General features: G+C 41.8%; 1 protein-coding gene and 1 pseudogene across 4 annotated transcripts in view; one reads left to right on the plus strand and one right to left on the minus strand.

Moving 5' to 3' along the window:
• Positions 1-5,069: 5,069 nt before the first annotated feature.
• On the minus strand, positions 5,070-11,174 carry LOC100727716 (uncharacterized; annotated as a pseudogene).
• Arhgap26 (Rho GTPase activating protein 26) overlaps positions 10,782-14,969 on the plus strand; it is a 410,930-nt gene continuing 406,742 nt past the window's right edge. For 2 of the 4 annotated variants that reach the window (XM_003477294.4, XM_013141069.2), the window contains exon 1: positions 10,785-11,326. In XM_003477294.4, the coding sequence (XP_003477342.1) occupies positions 11,173-11,326 (154 nt within the window). In that variant the 5' untranslated portion in view covers positions 10,785-11,172. Of the gene's footprint in view, positions 11,327-14,969 lie in introns of all 4 variants that reach the window. The other 2 variants (XM_003477293.4, XM_023560545.2) reach the window with 2 other exon arrangements.

A 14,969-nucleotide genomic window follows, 5' to 3' on the forward strand; every position in this document is an offset into this window, starting at 1 on the left:
TACACGCAATACAGAACTACAAAACAAAACAAAACAAAACAAAACAAAACAAAACAAAAAAACATAACAGTAAGAAATTACCTGCTAGTAGATTACACACTATCTTCTTGAAAATAGTTCCTCAAATCACAGTATCAAAGAACACAAGGTGGACATTCAAACAGGGAGACTGCAAACAGCTGTGTTCAATGTTCCAAAAACATTGATAAAGTCAGCTATTTAACACCCCCAAACACACTTGCTGTTATATCCGTTAGAGCTCTTTTTCTTTTTTTTTTTTCCCTCTCTTTTTTACAACAAAATTTACACATCTTGGATTTTATTACTCCTTAGTGCTTATTACTTTCTTTGGGGGGGGGGGAAGAATACAGTCAAATATGGCAAAACAAAGCTGTCAGTCAATACCAAGGATAGACATAGCACATAGTGTAGAACAGAGTACAAGTTTATCAACAATGGTTATCAACGTTGTCTCTTGTTTCCTTAAAAAGAATTGTCTATCTCATTAGATATTATAAAGTTGGACAAAACAGTAGAGAACAAGACCAATAAAACTTAGGCATTGTAAACATTACAGGACTTCCAAAGAAGACAATAGTCAAACCAGAATGGGTATCTTAGTGAATCTTATTGTCTTCAAAGTAGTTGCCTATGTCTTCAAACTTGATACTATCATATAGAATGGAACAGAGTCTAATCAGTCAAAACAAGATCGTGGGAGTACTACAGGACTTCAAAACAAGTTAATAGGAAATCGAAAAGAGTTACTATTTATATATCCTAATTTTTTTGAATTTTTTCTTTAATTAAGACAAACATAAGAAATGACTAAATAATATTTTTTTGAAACAATAAGGGGGAGATTGAGATAAAACAGGACATAACAATATAACAATAGAGGTCACAGCATGACTGTTTCAACAACCTAGTACTTCACCACCTTATAACCTGACTTAATAGTAGTTACCATAGTGTCTTTTTCCTTGAAATATTTGGATAAAACTTCATATACTCTAGCTTCAAATATTTTCATATCAAGAAGCCCAGAATAAAGCCTTTCTAATTAATGAGTGAAAACTTTATAAGGCTTCAAGGCCACCTAATGGGGAATCATGATTACCACATATTTTTATATATTTGAATCATTATTTACATTAGGGAAACTATTCGGTATTCACACATGCGAGATTGATTTATTTCACTAATGAGTATGGTCTCAAGCTGCGCCCATTTATTGATAAATATCTCAATGTGATCCTTCTTTATAGCTGAATAATACTCCATTGTATAGAAATACCACAACTTTTTTATCCATTCCTCAGTTGATGGGCACTTGGGTTGTTTCCAAGATCTGGCGATTACAAATTGTGCTGCTATAAACATAGGTGCACATATATCACTGTGGTATGATGCTTTCAGTTCTTCTGGGAATATTCCTAGAAGTGGAATAGCTGGAATAAATGGGATTTCCAGTCCCAACTTTTTGAGAAATCTCCAGACAGATCTCCACAAAGGCTGTACCAGTCTACACTCCCACCAGCAGTGCAGGAGAGTTCCTTTTTCCCCACAGCCTCTCCAGCATTTGTTGTCGGTTTTCTTGATCCTGGCCATTCTTTCAGGAGTGAGATGGTATCTCAGTGTGGTTTTAATTTGCATTTCTCTAATGACCAATGATGATGAGCATTTTTTCATGTATTTATTTGCCATTTGCATTTCTTCATCTGAGAATTGCATATTCATCTCAGATGCCCATTTTTGGATTGGATCTTTGAATTTCGGAGGTCTGAGTTTCTTTAATTCTTTATATGTTTTAGACAAGAGGCCCTTGTCTGAGAGAGAGAGTTCACTAAAATCTTTTCCCAGTTTGTGGGTTTTCTTTTCACTATGCTGGAGATTTCTTTTGACATATTCTGCTTGTTTTCTATATTGCTTATTCAAGGTTTCAATCAGTTTCCCATGCTCCTGTACTTTTTTTTAAATCTATTTCTTCTCTAGCTATGCTGAGCAACTCTTTTGCTAAAGTTGTCATTTCTATCTTTATGTGAGAAACTATTTCTAATTTTATTTCCTCTATAGTCTCATGGATTTGTTTCTTCATTTCACTTGCTATCTTTTCAGAGATTTCTGGTGTATGACTTTTAAAGTCTTCTATTTCAGTGTCTCCTATACTTGCTCCTGATGCACTAGATGTTTGAGATTTTATTTTGCTTTTTGTTTTGTCATTTTCACCTTTCAGGCTAATATTTGATCTTTCAATCCCACTTATCTCAACTGTAGATAGTGTGTATTTTAGAGTCCTGCTGTGTGGTTGATGTTTTTCCAATTGCTGGGTACCACACTTGAAGAGGTGGGCCAGTCAACCGAATTCCTCTTGCAGGGCCTGTTGGGTTAGTCCTATATTCTTCCTGGACTAACCAGCCTCAGAATATTGATGTAAGTCAACCCTTAGTTACCACTGTTACTATGTCTTCAGGTTGTTCCAGATCATCAGATCTCCCTGTCTATAGTGTTGGTCTCAGCTGGGACCCTAACTGTGTCACTGTTAAGCCCTTTTAATTTTCTCCAGGTTGGTGGAGGCCTTATAGGGACACTCCTCAGCCTACCCGATGTTCTCTGTGTCAAGGAAAGACTCACCCACACTCTTGCAAAGCTTGCCAAGGTCCTACAACTGGAGGGGGCTTCCCTACTGCTCCTGTTTACCCACCGAAGACCTCTCTTTTGGGGGCAAACTCACCACACTGATGGAAGCCTGCTGAGGTCCTCTGTTTGGATGAGGGGTTACTGAGTCTCCTATCAACCCAGCATGGTTAATGCCCTGCAGTCCAAAGTTCTGGGAGAAGGAGAGGCAGCCAAAGATCAATAGCAATACTACGTCCAGGAGGTGGGGGGTCTCTGAGGGTGGGAGGGCAGGCACGGATGCAGGCTGCCCTCCGAGATGGAGGTCGAGGGTCCGAAGGGTGGGAAGGTGCGCACAGAAGCAGTCTTCTAGCTCTCTTTCTTCTGGGGATTGAATCCAAGGTTTTTCATGAGCCACACCCCATGAAAACAAATTTTGAGACAGGATATCTCTGAGTCACAGGGTTGCCTAAATTAGACAATTCTTTTAATTCCCTTCTCAGACTGCTGGGATTACAAAATGTATACCACCACACCTGTTTTTTAAAATTTTGTTTTCTTTCTAATGCAATACTGGAAATACTTGAGACTAAATTCAGAGAATATTGAACTAAATTATATTCCCAGTCCTTTTTTTTTTTTTTTTTTTTTGACAGAGTCTCATTAAGTTGCTCAGGCTGGCTTTGAACTTGCAATTCTCCTGCCTTAGTTTCCTATATAGCTAGGATTACAGGTATCTACTACCAAGCCTGACAGATCATTTTCCTTAAATACTTTTCCCCCTTATTTGAGATTTTTGTTCTATAGATACAGATATATCTTTATTTAAATGTTTAATAAATTATACCCAAAATAAATATTTTTCTAATTTGGAAACTACCTAAAAACTGTGTGTTAATGAGGATGATTAAAAATTCAAGAGGAGGTAAAATAATCAATGATTGTATCATTTGGAGCTATATTTGACTTTGACTAACAATAAAATATGATTAATATGTTTAATCAAAAATATGATATTGTCCCTTCATGTGATGAGTAGTTAGGAGATAGGTTCTCTGGAGCTGAGGGTTGTGACTCATGTTTGTCACCAAGGTACCTGGCTGTCTCTGATTTCCTGTTCAACCATTCTTAGCATAATGCATTCATCCTCATGATTGCAAAATGGCTTCTGCCACTCCATCTGTTGCATCCACATTCACAGCAAAATGAATAGGGAACAGAAGAAAGCAAAGGGTGTGTATCAGCTTTCCTTCTATGAAAACAACAACCAAATAATAACTATAGAAACCACAAATCTTTTGCAAAGCTCCACCTAGTCAGGTTCTAGTTGCATCTCAATGGCCAGGAAAATGGCACATGGCCACCACTGTCTGTTTCAAGTCTGAGGAGCTGAATTATTCAGCCTGGGCTTCTGCTAATAACACAGTGTATGCTAGTGCTAGACCATCATCAAAAATCTTAGTTCTGCCATTCAGTGATTATGTGACTTTTGTCATTTTTCCCTGTGTTATAAAATGGAGACATGACGATGATACCATGGTTAAGAAACTGAGTAATATTTACAAAATATTTAGATCTGTATTATGTACTACATGTTACATATGTACTTTCTTAATAAATGAATACAGAAGAGAGAATGGACATTAGAAAACTAATAGGTACGAAATGAATAAATCATTAAAAGTGAAAATAAAAACATTACTAATATATAAAACAGACTTGTATGGTACAAGTCATATGAATTTCATTAATTTCTTGAGCCAAAGAACATTGCATAAATGCTGGCACTGTTCTTAGAGAACTATGAAACAAGATTTTAAAAGGATAGATTATTGCTTTTTTCTTTCCAGGAAAATGAGGATTTCATGTTTGCTTTAATCAGTTGCTTCTATAAAATTGTAGGGCCTGGAACTTAAAGCCAAAACAAACTAGAGGCTTTTATAATTATTGATATATTTGCGACATACCAGCAAAAATCCTGGGATACATACACTTTTCAGTGAAGTGACTTCTTTCTTATTTATGTGTGATCTTCATCCATTTTTAGATATTTGTGCATTATTTATTGTGACTTTTAGATACATGAAATGTGTTTCTTATAGACAGATGGAGACAGTTATTAAGCAGAATTTGAATTCTAAGTCTAGCTCAAACATTAAACTTTGTGAATGTAGGTACTTTACTTCTGTAAACTCAGTTTGCTTATTTGTAAAATGCAGAAACAGTAGCTTTAATCACTTCCTGGGGTTGTAACACATTTTTAAAAAGGAATATAAAACTACTCATTGACCACTACTTCTCTTTATTTATAGTAAACAATTATATAGTACATTAACATTCTGACTACTACGAAATTATTTTCCTGGCTTCTGCTGAAATACTAAAAAGAGTGAGTTTATGTGTAAGGAATGAATTGGGGTCAAAAAACCAGGTCAGAAATATAGATCACAAAAGTTTGTTAATTCATTTATTCTAGCAGGCCCCAAGGTATTTGTGAATACCTCTAACCATCTCAGCGGTTTCCATGAGCTAAGTCCGTGAATCATGACTTTACAGTATACAGATTTCAACTTATTGTAAAGGAATAGATCACTTGGAGCCTTTAAAATGTTCCCTAACAGATCTTGTTTAGTTAATTCAAACAAATCACGTTTTGTTATTTGGGTTTCCTTATTTGGGTTGGGAAGTTCTTGGTAGTGATGAAATTTTTCTCTTCAGCAATTTTGCAAATAAACTGCTGCATTTATGTGTTTAAAGACATAGATGTGGATTCTGATATGACTGTTTTGAAATTACCCACTTTAAACTGCCCAGTTAACCACAAAATCATCTATATAACTTGAAAGATTATAGCATCAGGACAACTTTTATTTAACTGGACTCTATTTCTTAGGTTGCTCATAATGAAGGCAACTCAGGAATATAAACTTAACATCCAGGGTGTTTGTTTTGGTACATGTTTAAAAACAAAACAAAAGCCACTTACATAATATTTACTTATACATACGAACAAAAAACCCAGGATGGTCCTCAAGCATGTGGACTAAAAACTAGCTCTGAGTTTGACGTGGAAAATTTCCCCAACACTTGGAAAGGAGAGGAAATACATTAGGTGGTCAAGTGCTCTTTTCTGATAAAGGAAGCAACTACAGAAAGCTTTAATGTGTTCAAAGCAACTAGGGCTATTAGTGTAAAGCAAAAACAAAAAACCTAACGACTTCTCCAAGACTACTTTCAAAACCAGTATATTAAACTTGATTTTCATTAGAATGCATACACATATATGATGCAAATTATCACTAGGCTTTGTTTTCTGGAAAAAATGACAAGTTAGTCTCTTTTCATAAAAAGCGATTATAATTTGAGGACATTTCGGATTTTCCTCTTTTGTCAGCACCGAGTCAGCCTCGTCTGAATCTCTCCATTTCAGGAGAAACATCAACCCTCCACAGCTGTCTGCGGCACCATTTTTTTGTTCAGGATCACGACCTCTGGAGAGGCCTCTGGGCTTGTCAGCAGTCTCCCTTTCCTTCTCTGATCTGCTATTATCAGACTCATGATCAGATCAAGATTTTCTTTTCATAACAACTTTTTCTTTATCAGCTTTTTGAGAGTTAAGAAATGCTTTAATTAACTCTAGACAATCTGAATTCTCTTCAGGTTCCTGTGTATTGTCAGCATCTGTAAATCCTTTCCTCTTGAGGAAATCTCCATCTTCCCATTTACCACACCTTGGTCTGTACTTTTTCAATCAGATTCTTCAGGTTCTGCCCCCTCAAAATTTTTAAAAATTTTTTTCCATTTTTTTCTTTCCCATTTTCTGTAAGGGAGTTTGACTTGAGGTATTTTTGACTGTAGACCTGGAGAGCTATTATTTACCTCCTTGTGTGCTTGCTTTGCTGGTCACTAGTCTCCAGCATCTCAGCCTGCAGACCTGCAGCGAAGGGGGCCAGGCTGTAGACAAGGAAATGTAACAAAATATTTAGCACAGTGCCTGCTACACAGCTAATGTTTAGTCAGTCTCACCACCACCACCACCATCATCATTTTTAAAAGTCAATCTTCCCTGAGTTATGATTTACATATAATAAGATGTCAAATAATAGATGCCATATTATAAGATGGCAAATGGGATGTTTCTGTAATCATCAAAATAGAGAACATTTACACCAACCTAAGATCACTGTTTTAAATTAGGACACCTGATGTTTTATCCAGTAATAACACAAAGGATAAATCACTGCATAAAGGAACATATGGTACCAACCATAAACAAGAAGAATAAGGACTAATTAAAATTAACAAGCCATCGGAATAATCTAGATCAGGAGTTTGATCCCTGGTACCAGAAAAAAAAGGCATCCGAATGCAGCAGAAGGAGCAGGAGGAGGCTGGTGGACAGGTCATGTGTACTCCACCTTACTGCCTCTGCCCATTCAGCAATGATCCTCTCTCCCTGTTACCAGCACTTTGCTGGTCCTTTGGGGGAATAAGAACTCCCCAATGTTTAATGTGTTTAGATGGGGCTGTTTTATCACAGCTTCTATCTTGTCATTTCTGCTGGAATTCTTAGAAGGAAAATTCTGTCACTGCTAATATTGCTGAATGTAAATTTGGAGAAGTCAAAACAGCTCTGAGAATGTAGCTACTACAGAGGACAGTCAGGGTAGCCTGCTGGTACAATGCTTGCCTAGGGTTTGATTCCTAGCATGGTGCAGTGGTTGTGTGTGTGTGTGTGTGTGTGTGTGTGTGTGTGTATGCATTTCAACAAAATAAAACAAAAACTCCACAAAAATAAATAAAGTCAGCTCAAGGAATGAAGTCACCTTGTACTAGTATCACCACCTAAATCCCTAAAGGCTGTCCTGAAGTTAGAGCTATCCCTGAACTTCTCAGGGTCATGAAGAGCCTAGAATGCTTCATTTCGGACCAGCGCTGTCGACGAGCTTGTGTGCAGGAACCGAGGAGGGAGCAACGGGCGCACACTTCGGGTTATGTGGGCTCAGAGACAACACATATGGAAGTGCTTGCCAGTGGTGACGTTTCTCTAGGTAAGACATAATTATATAGCAGAAGTGAAGTTAATTGGACAACTGAAGTCGGAAATAACATGAATTTAAAATACATTGGTATTGAAAATAGAACTATTTGGAGTAATTTGAAGGAATTCAGGAATTTCAGCCAAAGAATTTAAGGCGAGTAATGTTGCCTAACTTATTTATTTCATGTGATTTCTGGTCTTAACTGTTTTATTTGTACAGCATGGCTATAAACCTATGTTGTCAGGCTGGGGATTTAGCTCAGCGGCATAAGTGCCTGCCTCACAAGCGTGTAGTCGTGAGTTCGATCCCTGGTACTGACAAACAAAAAACCTATGTTGTCACACGAGTCACTGTTTCTTCCTGTTTTGTTTTGTTTTTTGTTTGGTACCAGTAATTGAGCTCATGGCTTTATGCTTGCCAGGCAGGCACTTACACCACTGAGCTAAATTCCCAGCCCCGTTTCTTCCTTCTTAACCATGTGCCCCTCCTATTGATGCTGAGCAACTTTAGACGATACCATTGCTGTTCTAAGCTGCGGCTGCGGTACTGAATGCCACAAGATCTCTATCCTCATGGGGCTTCTTTTCTAGGAGTGAGACAACTGTACACGACATGTACCAGAGTCTGTACTCAGTGCTGCTGCATTCGTTATGCATTTTGTTTTTTGGATAGTACTGCTGAAAGCATAGGAGAGCTCTCATGGAAATTATGAATTAAATTTATAAGTGATATACACATTATCTATATACTTGATTTATTTTCGCTGAATGGGTGTATTAAGTTATATATTTATGCCACACAGATTTACTAAGTATGCAACCTGGTTAAGGTTACAACTGTGGGTCCCCATTTTTCATTTGAAAGATGAAGATTATCATAGCACCAGTCCACAGGATTAAATGCGTCTTTAAAATTTAACATAGTTCCTGGTACAAATTAAGTTTAACAAATGATAGCTAATTATTATTAATACACATATGAATTACATTTGTATTATATACAAATTTGCCCAATAGTCCTCAATGAAATGAAACAAATATTTGTGGATTTCACTTTGTTTCATTCATTTAACATTTATTGACTACTGGCAGAATATTTTTCAAAAATGATTGCTACTCTTTTCTAGAGATGCGGTCTAACACCTCTCCCTCACTTCCATCTGGGTGAATTTGTGACTTGTTTGGAGGTAGTGAAGGTGGTATGACTTCCAAGGCTGGATCATCAAAGGTAATGCTGGGATGGTCACCCCAGAGCCCTGAGGCCGCTATGCTCCGAGGAAGCCTAAACTAGTCTTCACCAAGAGACCACATGGAGAAACCTGGGGTCTTCCTGAGGAAAGAGAGAGACCTGGAAAACCATCCCTTCTTCAGTGTGTGTCACCATTTGACTATTTGACTGCTATCACAGGAGAGACTCCAAGTCAGAACCGCCCAGTCGAGCCCTCTCCAAATTCCTGATCCACAGAGATCATAAGAGAAAATGATTGTGTTGCCTTAAATATTTTAAGCTTTCATCTGATTTGTTAGGTATCAATAGATAGCTAGAACTCTACCTTGAATTACTCAAGGTAAGCATCACACATTTACTTTCATGGAGTTTCCATTCCTGATCTTTCTCATCCATCCCGAGTGGAATGACTATTTTCAGGGTTGTAATTATCAACAGTTTGGCTCAGTCTAAATTGGTAGATACAGTTGGCAAATAGATCACATTCATTCATCCATGCTTTAAATAAATAGATCTATTAATTTTTTAAAACATAGATGGAGCTTTCTGGCATCCAGGCCTTACATCCTATCATGCAGCACTGTCTTTCTTTCTTTCTTTTTTGGTACCGGGGATTGAACTCATGATCATATGCTTGCCAAGCAGGTGCTTATGCCACTGAGCTAAATCCCTGGCCCCCATGCAGCACTGTTGTGTGTTTGCTTCTGTCTCACCCAGAAGAGAGGCAGTGAAGTTCATTCTGCATTCATCTTTGTATCCCTTGCATGTGGGCTAGCTAGTGCCTGCACATAACAGATTTATTTAAAAAGCAAACCCAAGCACACAATCAACTGGAGGGCTGAAAATATTTGGAGTTAGAAATAATTATTCAAGGTCAGTCCCTGTTCTCCAAGAGTTCCTAGTTCAGTACTAGAGACTCTGTGGTGCTAACCCTGACAATTACATGATGAGTGAGCTGTCAGAATCGAATCCTGTGCTCTTATAGAGGGATTATGGGTCAACGAACTGGGAGGGGGACAAGGACAAGGGGAAAGGTTCATACATCTGTGCCACAAATATTTGTCAAGCACAGTAGGACAGTTAGCACATGATAAGCATGCAGGATCTGTCATCAAAAGCCAGGTTCCAGGCGTTGGGATGCAACAGCAGTGGAGAAAAACTGACACGTGCCCCCTGAAGTTCACAGTGTAATAGCGAAACACAGGCATTGGAAGTAATTGTGTAAAATGGTGCTAGGTGCCCAGGTTGGAATTCTTCTAAGGATGTGCGAACCCTCGGCAAGGGCAAGGGGCGGCCGTGGTTGGATTTCTAGCAGGAGTGGCCAAGAGGGGGACTGACTGTAGCGGCGGGAAGACTGCAGGCGAGGGGAGTTGGTCTTTTAAAAATGCAGATATGTTCTTCCCGACTAGCAGAGGAGTGTGCGGTGCACAGGGAGCTTGCGGGTTCTCTCGGAGGTGAGGGCTGTGTTTTGAGGGTAAGCTCAGTTGCCCAACGGTGCAGGCGGGGAACAGTGAATAGGAGCACATACTGCCTAGATTTTTCATGCTGGACACATCTAAGCGTCCTCCTTTCCTAGACTAGGCAGACGCATTATCCCCGGTTCGGATTAGGGCCACAGCAGACAGCAAGGTCCAAGTGGCGAGGGATCAAGCAAAGCAGCACACACGCCTAGTGCTTCAGGTCTGCAACACCCAGCGGGCGGGAGAGGGCGGTGCTCACTCTGCAGACTCAGGCGGTGGTGTGGGCTCCGCCCTCGATCCCAGGCCCCGCCTCCTAGCCCTCTGATTGGATTAAACCCGCGGAAGGGCTTGGCGGCCCCTGGCGGCCCCGGGGGTCGGACTGAGGACAGCGTGCTGATTGGCTGGGCGGGATTAGGTCATCGCTAGCAGGTTCGAGCGGCCCGGACGCCGGCGGGGCGGCCGAGGCTGCTGTGAGAGGGCGCTCGCGGGTGCAGGAAAGCGAGCCAGCGCAGGAGGCGGGGAGGCGACGGCAGCACTCGCTACCAGGTCGCTTGTTTCCCAGTGCCGCTGCGGGTCCGCCGCCGCGCTTCCTGCTCCCCCGCCACTCCGTTTCGCGCCGCGGGAGTAACCGCCCTTCGGCTAGGTCCCGGCTCGGTTCAGCAGTCGGGTGCGCCCGCAGACCGCGCACTCGCGGCGAGCCGGCGCCTCACCTGTGGAGCCGGCGGCCGTCGAGGGTGCCAGCCGAGGTTCCGGGGCGCGCGTGCTGAGGGCGCCGGCCGCCCGAGCCTCGGGGAAAGCGCGCCCCTCGGCAGGGCGCCGCAGGCAGCATGGGGCTTCCAGCGCTCGAGTTCAGCGACTGCTGCCTCGACAGCCCGCACTTCCGAGAGACGCTGAAGTCGCACGAAGCGGAGCTGGACAAGACCAATAAATTCATCAAGGAGCTCATCAAGGACGGGAAGTCACTCATCGTCGCGCTCAAGAGTGAGTGCCCCGAGCCCGGGGACCCGGGCGGAGGGGTCCGAGGGGCGAAGCTCAGCCCAGGTCTCCCGCGCGCTCCCGGTTTCGGCCCCGGGCACTGGGTGAAGGGGGTCGAGGCTTCTGCGGAGGCAGGAAGGATACGCAAAGCGGGCGAGCCGGTCTCCGTCAGATGAGGAAAGAACCGGTCGCCCAGCCGTTTGCGTCCGGGGATGGCCGGGCAGGGACCGGGCGCGGGCGGTGCTCTGGGGCAGGTGGGTGTGCGCGACACACAGGTGTCCTGATAGTGGGACTCTTGTGCCCAGACTGCCGCACCCCTTTGGGAAGCCCATCGCGTCCACGGCTTCAGCTCCTGTAGAGGAAGAATAGCTCAATCCTGGGTGCCCAACCCTGGGAAGGGAGAGTGGCGGAGGGTCGCTGCCTCCCCCAGGGGAAAGGCGGGGCGTCACTGCTTCGTTCTCTGTTGGCATCTCCAGCCTGCTGAGGGCTGCCGGGTTTTCTGGGTGGAATGGCTGATTAGCTCCCAATTCCGTGGAGTGTTGGCCACCGGTAACCCCCGGATCTAGAATCAGAGCCATGTACGTGTGCAGGTTCCGATTCTTGTGTTCAGCAGAAAGTGACAGGGTGGGAGTAGGGAACCAGAGTGTTCCTTTACTCTAAACTGTGGGCGAGGGTTTAAAAATAGAACGAACATATCCCATCTCTCTCCCTCTCCTGTTCCTTCCTTCCACTTCTTACCTCTTGCATTATCCTTAAAACCTGAAATTGAAATGTCTGAGAATGGCCTCACCACCTCAGAAAGGAGAAGCTTAAATTCATCTTAAGCGTTCTTGACCTTTCAATTTTCTTTTCTTTTTTCCCCCTTGGTACAAGGGGAGAAATGAAATTTGCATTCTGCTTGAGTTTTGCAGAGCTAAGGATTTCTCCTTGTGGCCAATTAAAGTGCGCCAGGGATGAGCACGTTGCATCGTGAGAATGTATTTTGGTGCCTTTTCTGTCTACCCATTTAAAAGTAGGGCCATCTTTTCATTGAGAATCGGGAACAACATGAAGGCAGATAATGGAATTGTCTTTGACTCTTCCTGTCTGTGTGCTGGATTTTCTGATAGGTAATATCTTCCAGAAGGAGTTGTCCCCAGGCCTCTTGATAGGAGACTTATAGAACCCAACTGCCTGAGGTGTCATTTTATGAGATTATTTCTTCTAAAAAAGGAAGCAAGAGAGAACAGAATGCCAGGGCAAATGCCAGTCTTCTGGAGGTGAGATGAACCACAGGACTGTGATAAGAGGAGCTTTCCAGGGACAGGGTCTTTGAAGGACCCTGCTCTCCTTAAGAGGCTGTGCCTTACCTGAAACATAGAAACAGTCTTGGTGTTCCTGTGTCAGTGGTGAGGATCTTCCTTGATCTAGGAAACACACGACCTTGGTTTGAAAGAACACTAGGAACCCTTTGATGACTTGGGTTCAGGCATTTTTATTGACCCTCCGGCTAGCTTTAATTGGTCCTCAACTTCACTCAACAAATATATGGAAAGCCTTCTTGCTGTGTGCTGGGTAGTGCCCTGGGTACTGAGAATGCAGCAGTGATACTCTAGTACCCCTGTGGTGCAGAGATATATGTTCCATACTAGGCACTGCCTCACCTGTAAATTATCTCATGTACTTTTATTTTGCAACTGGGAAAACCAAGGGAAATATTGAGGGAAACATTAGCGCGGAGGCGCACATCTTTAGCAGATGAGTTAGAACTTTTGCATCTGCCTGATGTGAGCCAGAAATGGAGCTCTTGTCATTGCAGAGCTCTTGATCCTGCTGCATCTTCCTTGCTCAGGATGGAATCCCTTAACCAAGCCCACTAGAATTTTGGAATTGCATCTCAGCATTGAATCTGAGGTGTGGGTTTGAGTGACTGACATTTTACCTACTGCTATTTTGGGGAAGGCCAGAATTCTGTGTGTGTGTGTGTGTGTATTTATTTATGTAGTGTAGGAGGTTGAACCCGGAATCTTGCACGTGCTAGGGAAGTGCTCTACCACAGAGCTGTACTCTCAGCCCTAAGAATTCTTTAGTTAGGAAGCATTGTAGTGATGGAATTCAGTAGTTAAATTACCTAATGGGATGGAGCAGCCCTGTAACTTAGGGTTTAGATTGCTGGGATACTTGGTGTATCTGGCTCTACAACTAACAATGCTCCTCTATCACTACTATTACTTGAGCAGGGCATGTGAATTCTTAAAGAAAGTGGGGTCAGTCACTGTGTCCTACATTTCAGGCATTCTTTAACAAGCACTATACTGCCATATTAGTATTTGTGTGACATTTTTCTTTAGATCATCTTTATCATTATTGTAAATGAAAAGCCAGTGGTTTTCCAGTACGGCTTAAACATAAATACATAATTATACATAATTACATAAGTAACAGTGATTTTATTTTATGACTGTATTTATAACTAGTATTTGCAGATCTTTGGATTTAGATTTTCTTTGTGCAAGAATCAGAGATAGTGAAACTGGCCTGCAAGGATAGGCAAAGTTCAATGGCGTGATTATTGTGGTACTTCTTCTGCTTTATGAATGAGGAAACTAAAGGATGGAGAAGTCAGGAACCACCCAAGGTGACATAGCATTTAAGGGTATTTAAACATAGATTGTCAAATATCAAAGATATTTCATTTAACCCTGATGCAACACTGTCGTTTAGATCAGGCTAAGTCAGGCGTTTCCCTACATTTAGCTTTGGAATTTCCTTGAGAATATCATGAGAGTGGTGGGCTTCATAAAAATGAACCCCTTCTTGGCATATGAGGATGGAATATGAAGCTGTTACCTCGGAAATCCCTAGTCCTTTCTTTCGCCTCTCTTTCTGTAATCTTTATACATAAACAAGATGTTTTCACCCCCACCCCAAATGAACCCCTTGAACTCTTTCTTTGGAGTATGGATTCCTGGTCTGGACACAGAGAGGATAAAATAGTTGAAGACAGAGAGTTAAACAAAAACCTTGCCTTGAGAAAGCTCTTTTTCGAAATGGAGTTCAGCCTTGGCAGTCATTTTTTTGGGTCCTGTCCTGTTTTGTGGGGACTTATTCACTTACAACCTTTTCTTCTAACTTGATAGTTGTCTAAGTCAAGAAGATTTGTATTAGTCTTTTGTTTTTGCTTTATTTTGTAGAGGTGATAGAGGATGGAAGAATTTTAGGATTTCCTCGGTCAAATCTTGACCCCATCACTTTATTCGTTGCTTGATTTTGGGCATGTGGCTAAGTCTGGCCTCCGCTTTGTAAAGTGGGAATAGCCACACTGACTTCCTAGGGTAGTGAGAAATGGAAGCGGTGCGTGTGTAGAAAGCGCTTAGCTTGGTACCTGCTATGTTGCACTGCTCAATTGTTGGTAGCTGGTGTTAGCATTTTCCAGCATTCACGGCTGTCAGGATTGGTGATTCTTGGAGCAGACCTCATTAAGTGCAGGTGTAGGAGTTAGGCTAATACCTTTCTGTGTCAGTTGTTGGTAACTCATAGTTTTGTGTGTGTTAGCCTTTGGTGGGCAGAATCCTGGTTTGTGTTAAGTTGTGGTTGTGCTAAAAGAGGCTTCCATAGATTAAAAAGTAGCAAAATAATTAAGTTTTACAGCATCTCTTGTGTTCCTAAA

The sequence above is a fragment of the Cavia porcellus genome, unplaced genomic scaffold (assembly GCF_034190915.1).
Source record: "Cavia porcellus strain 051 isolate PalLab524CR breed Dunkin Hartley unplaced genomic scaffold, mCavPor4.1 scaffold_21, whole genome shotgun sequence".
NCBI lineage: Eukaryota > Metazoa > Chordata > Mammalia > Rodentia > Caviidae > Cavia > Cavia porcellus.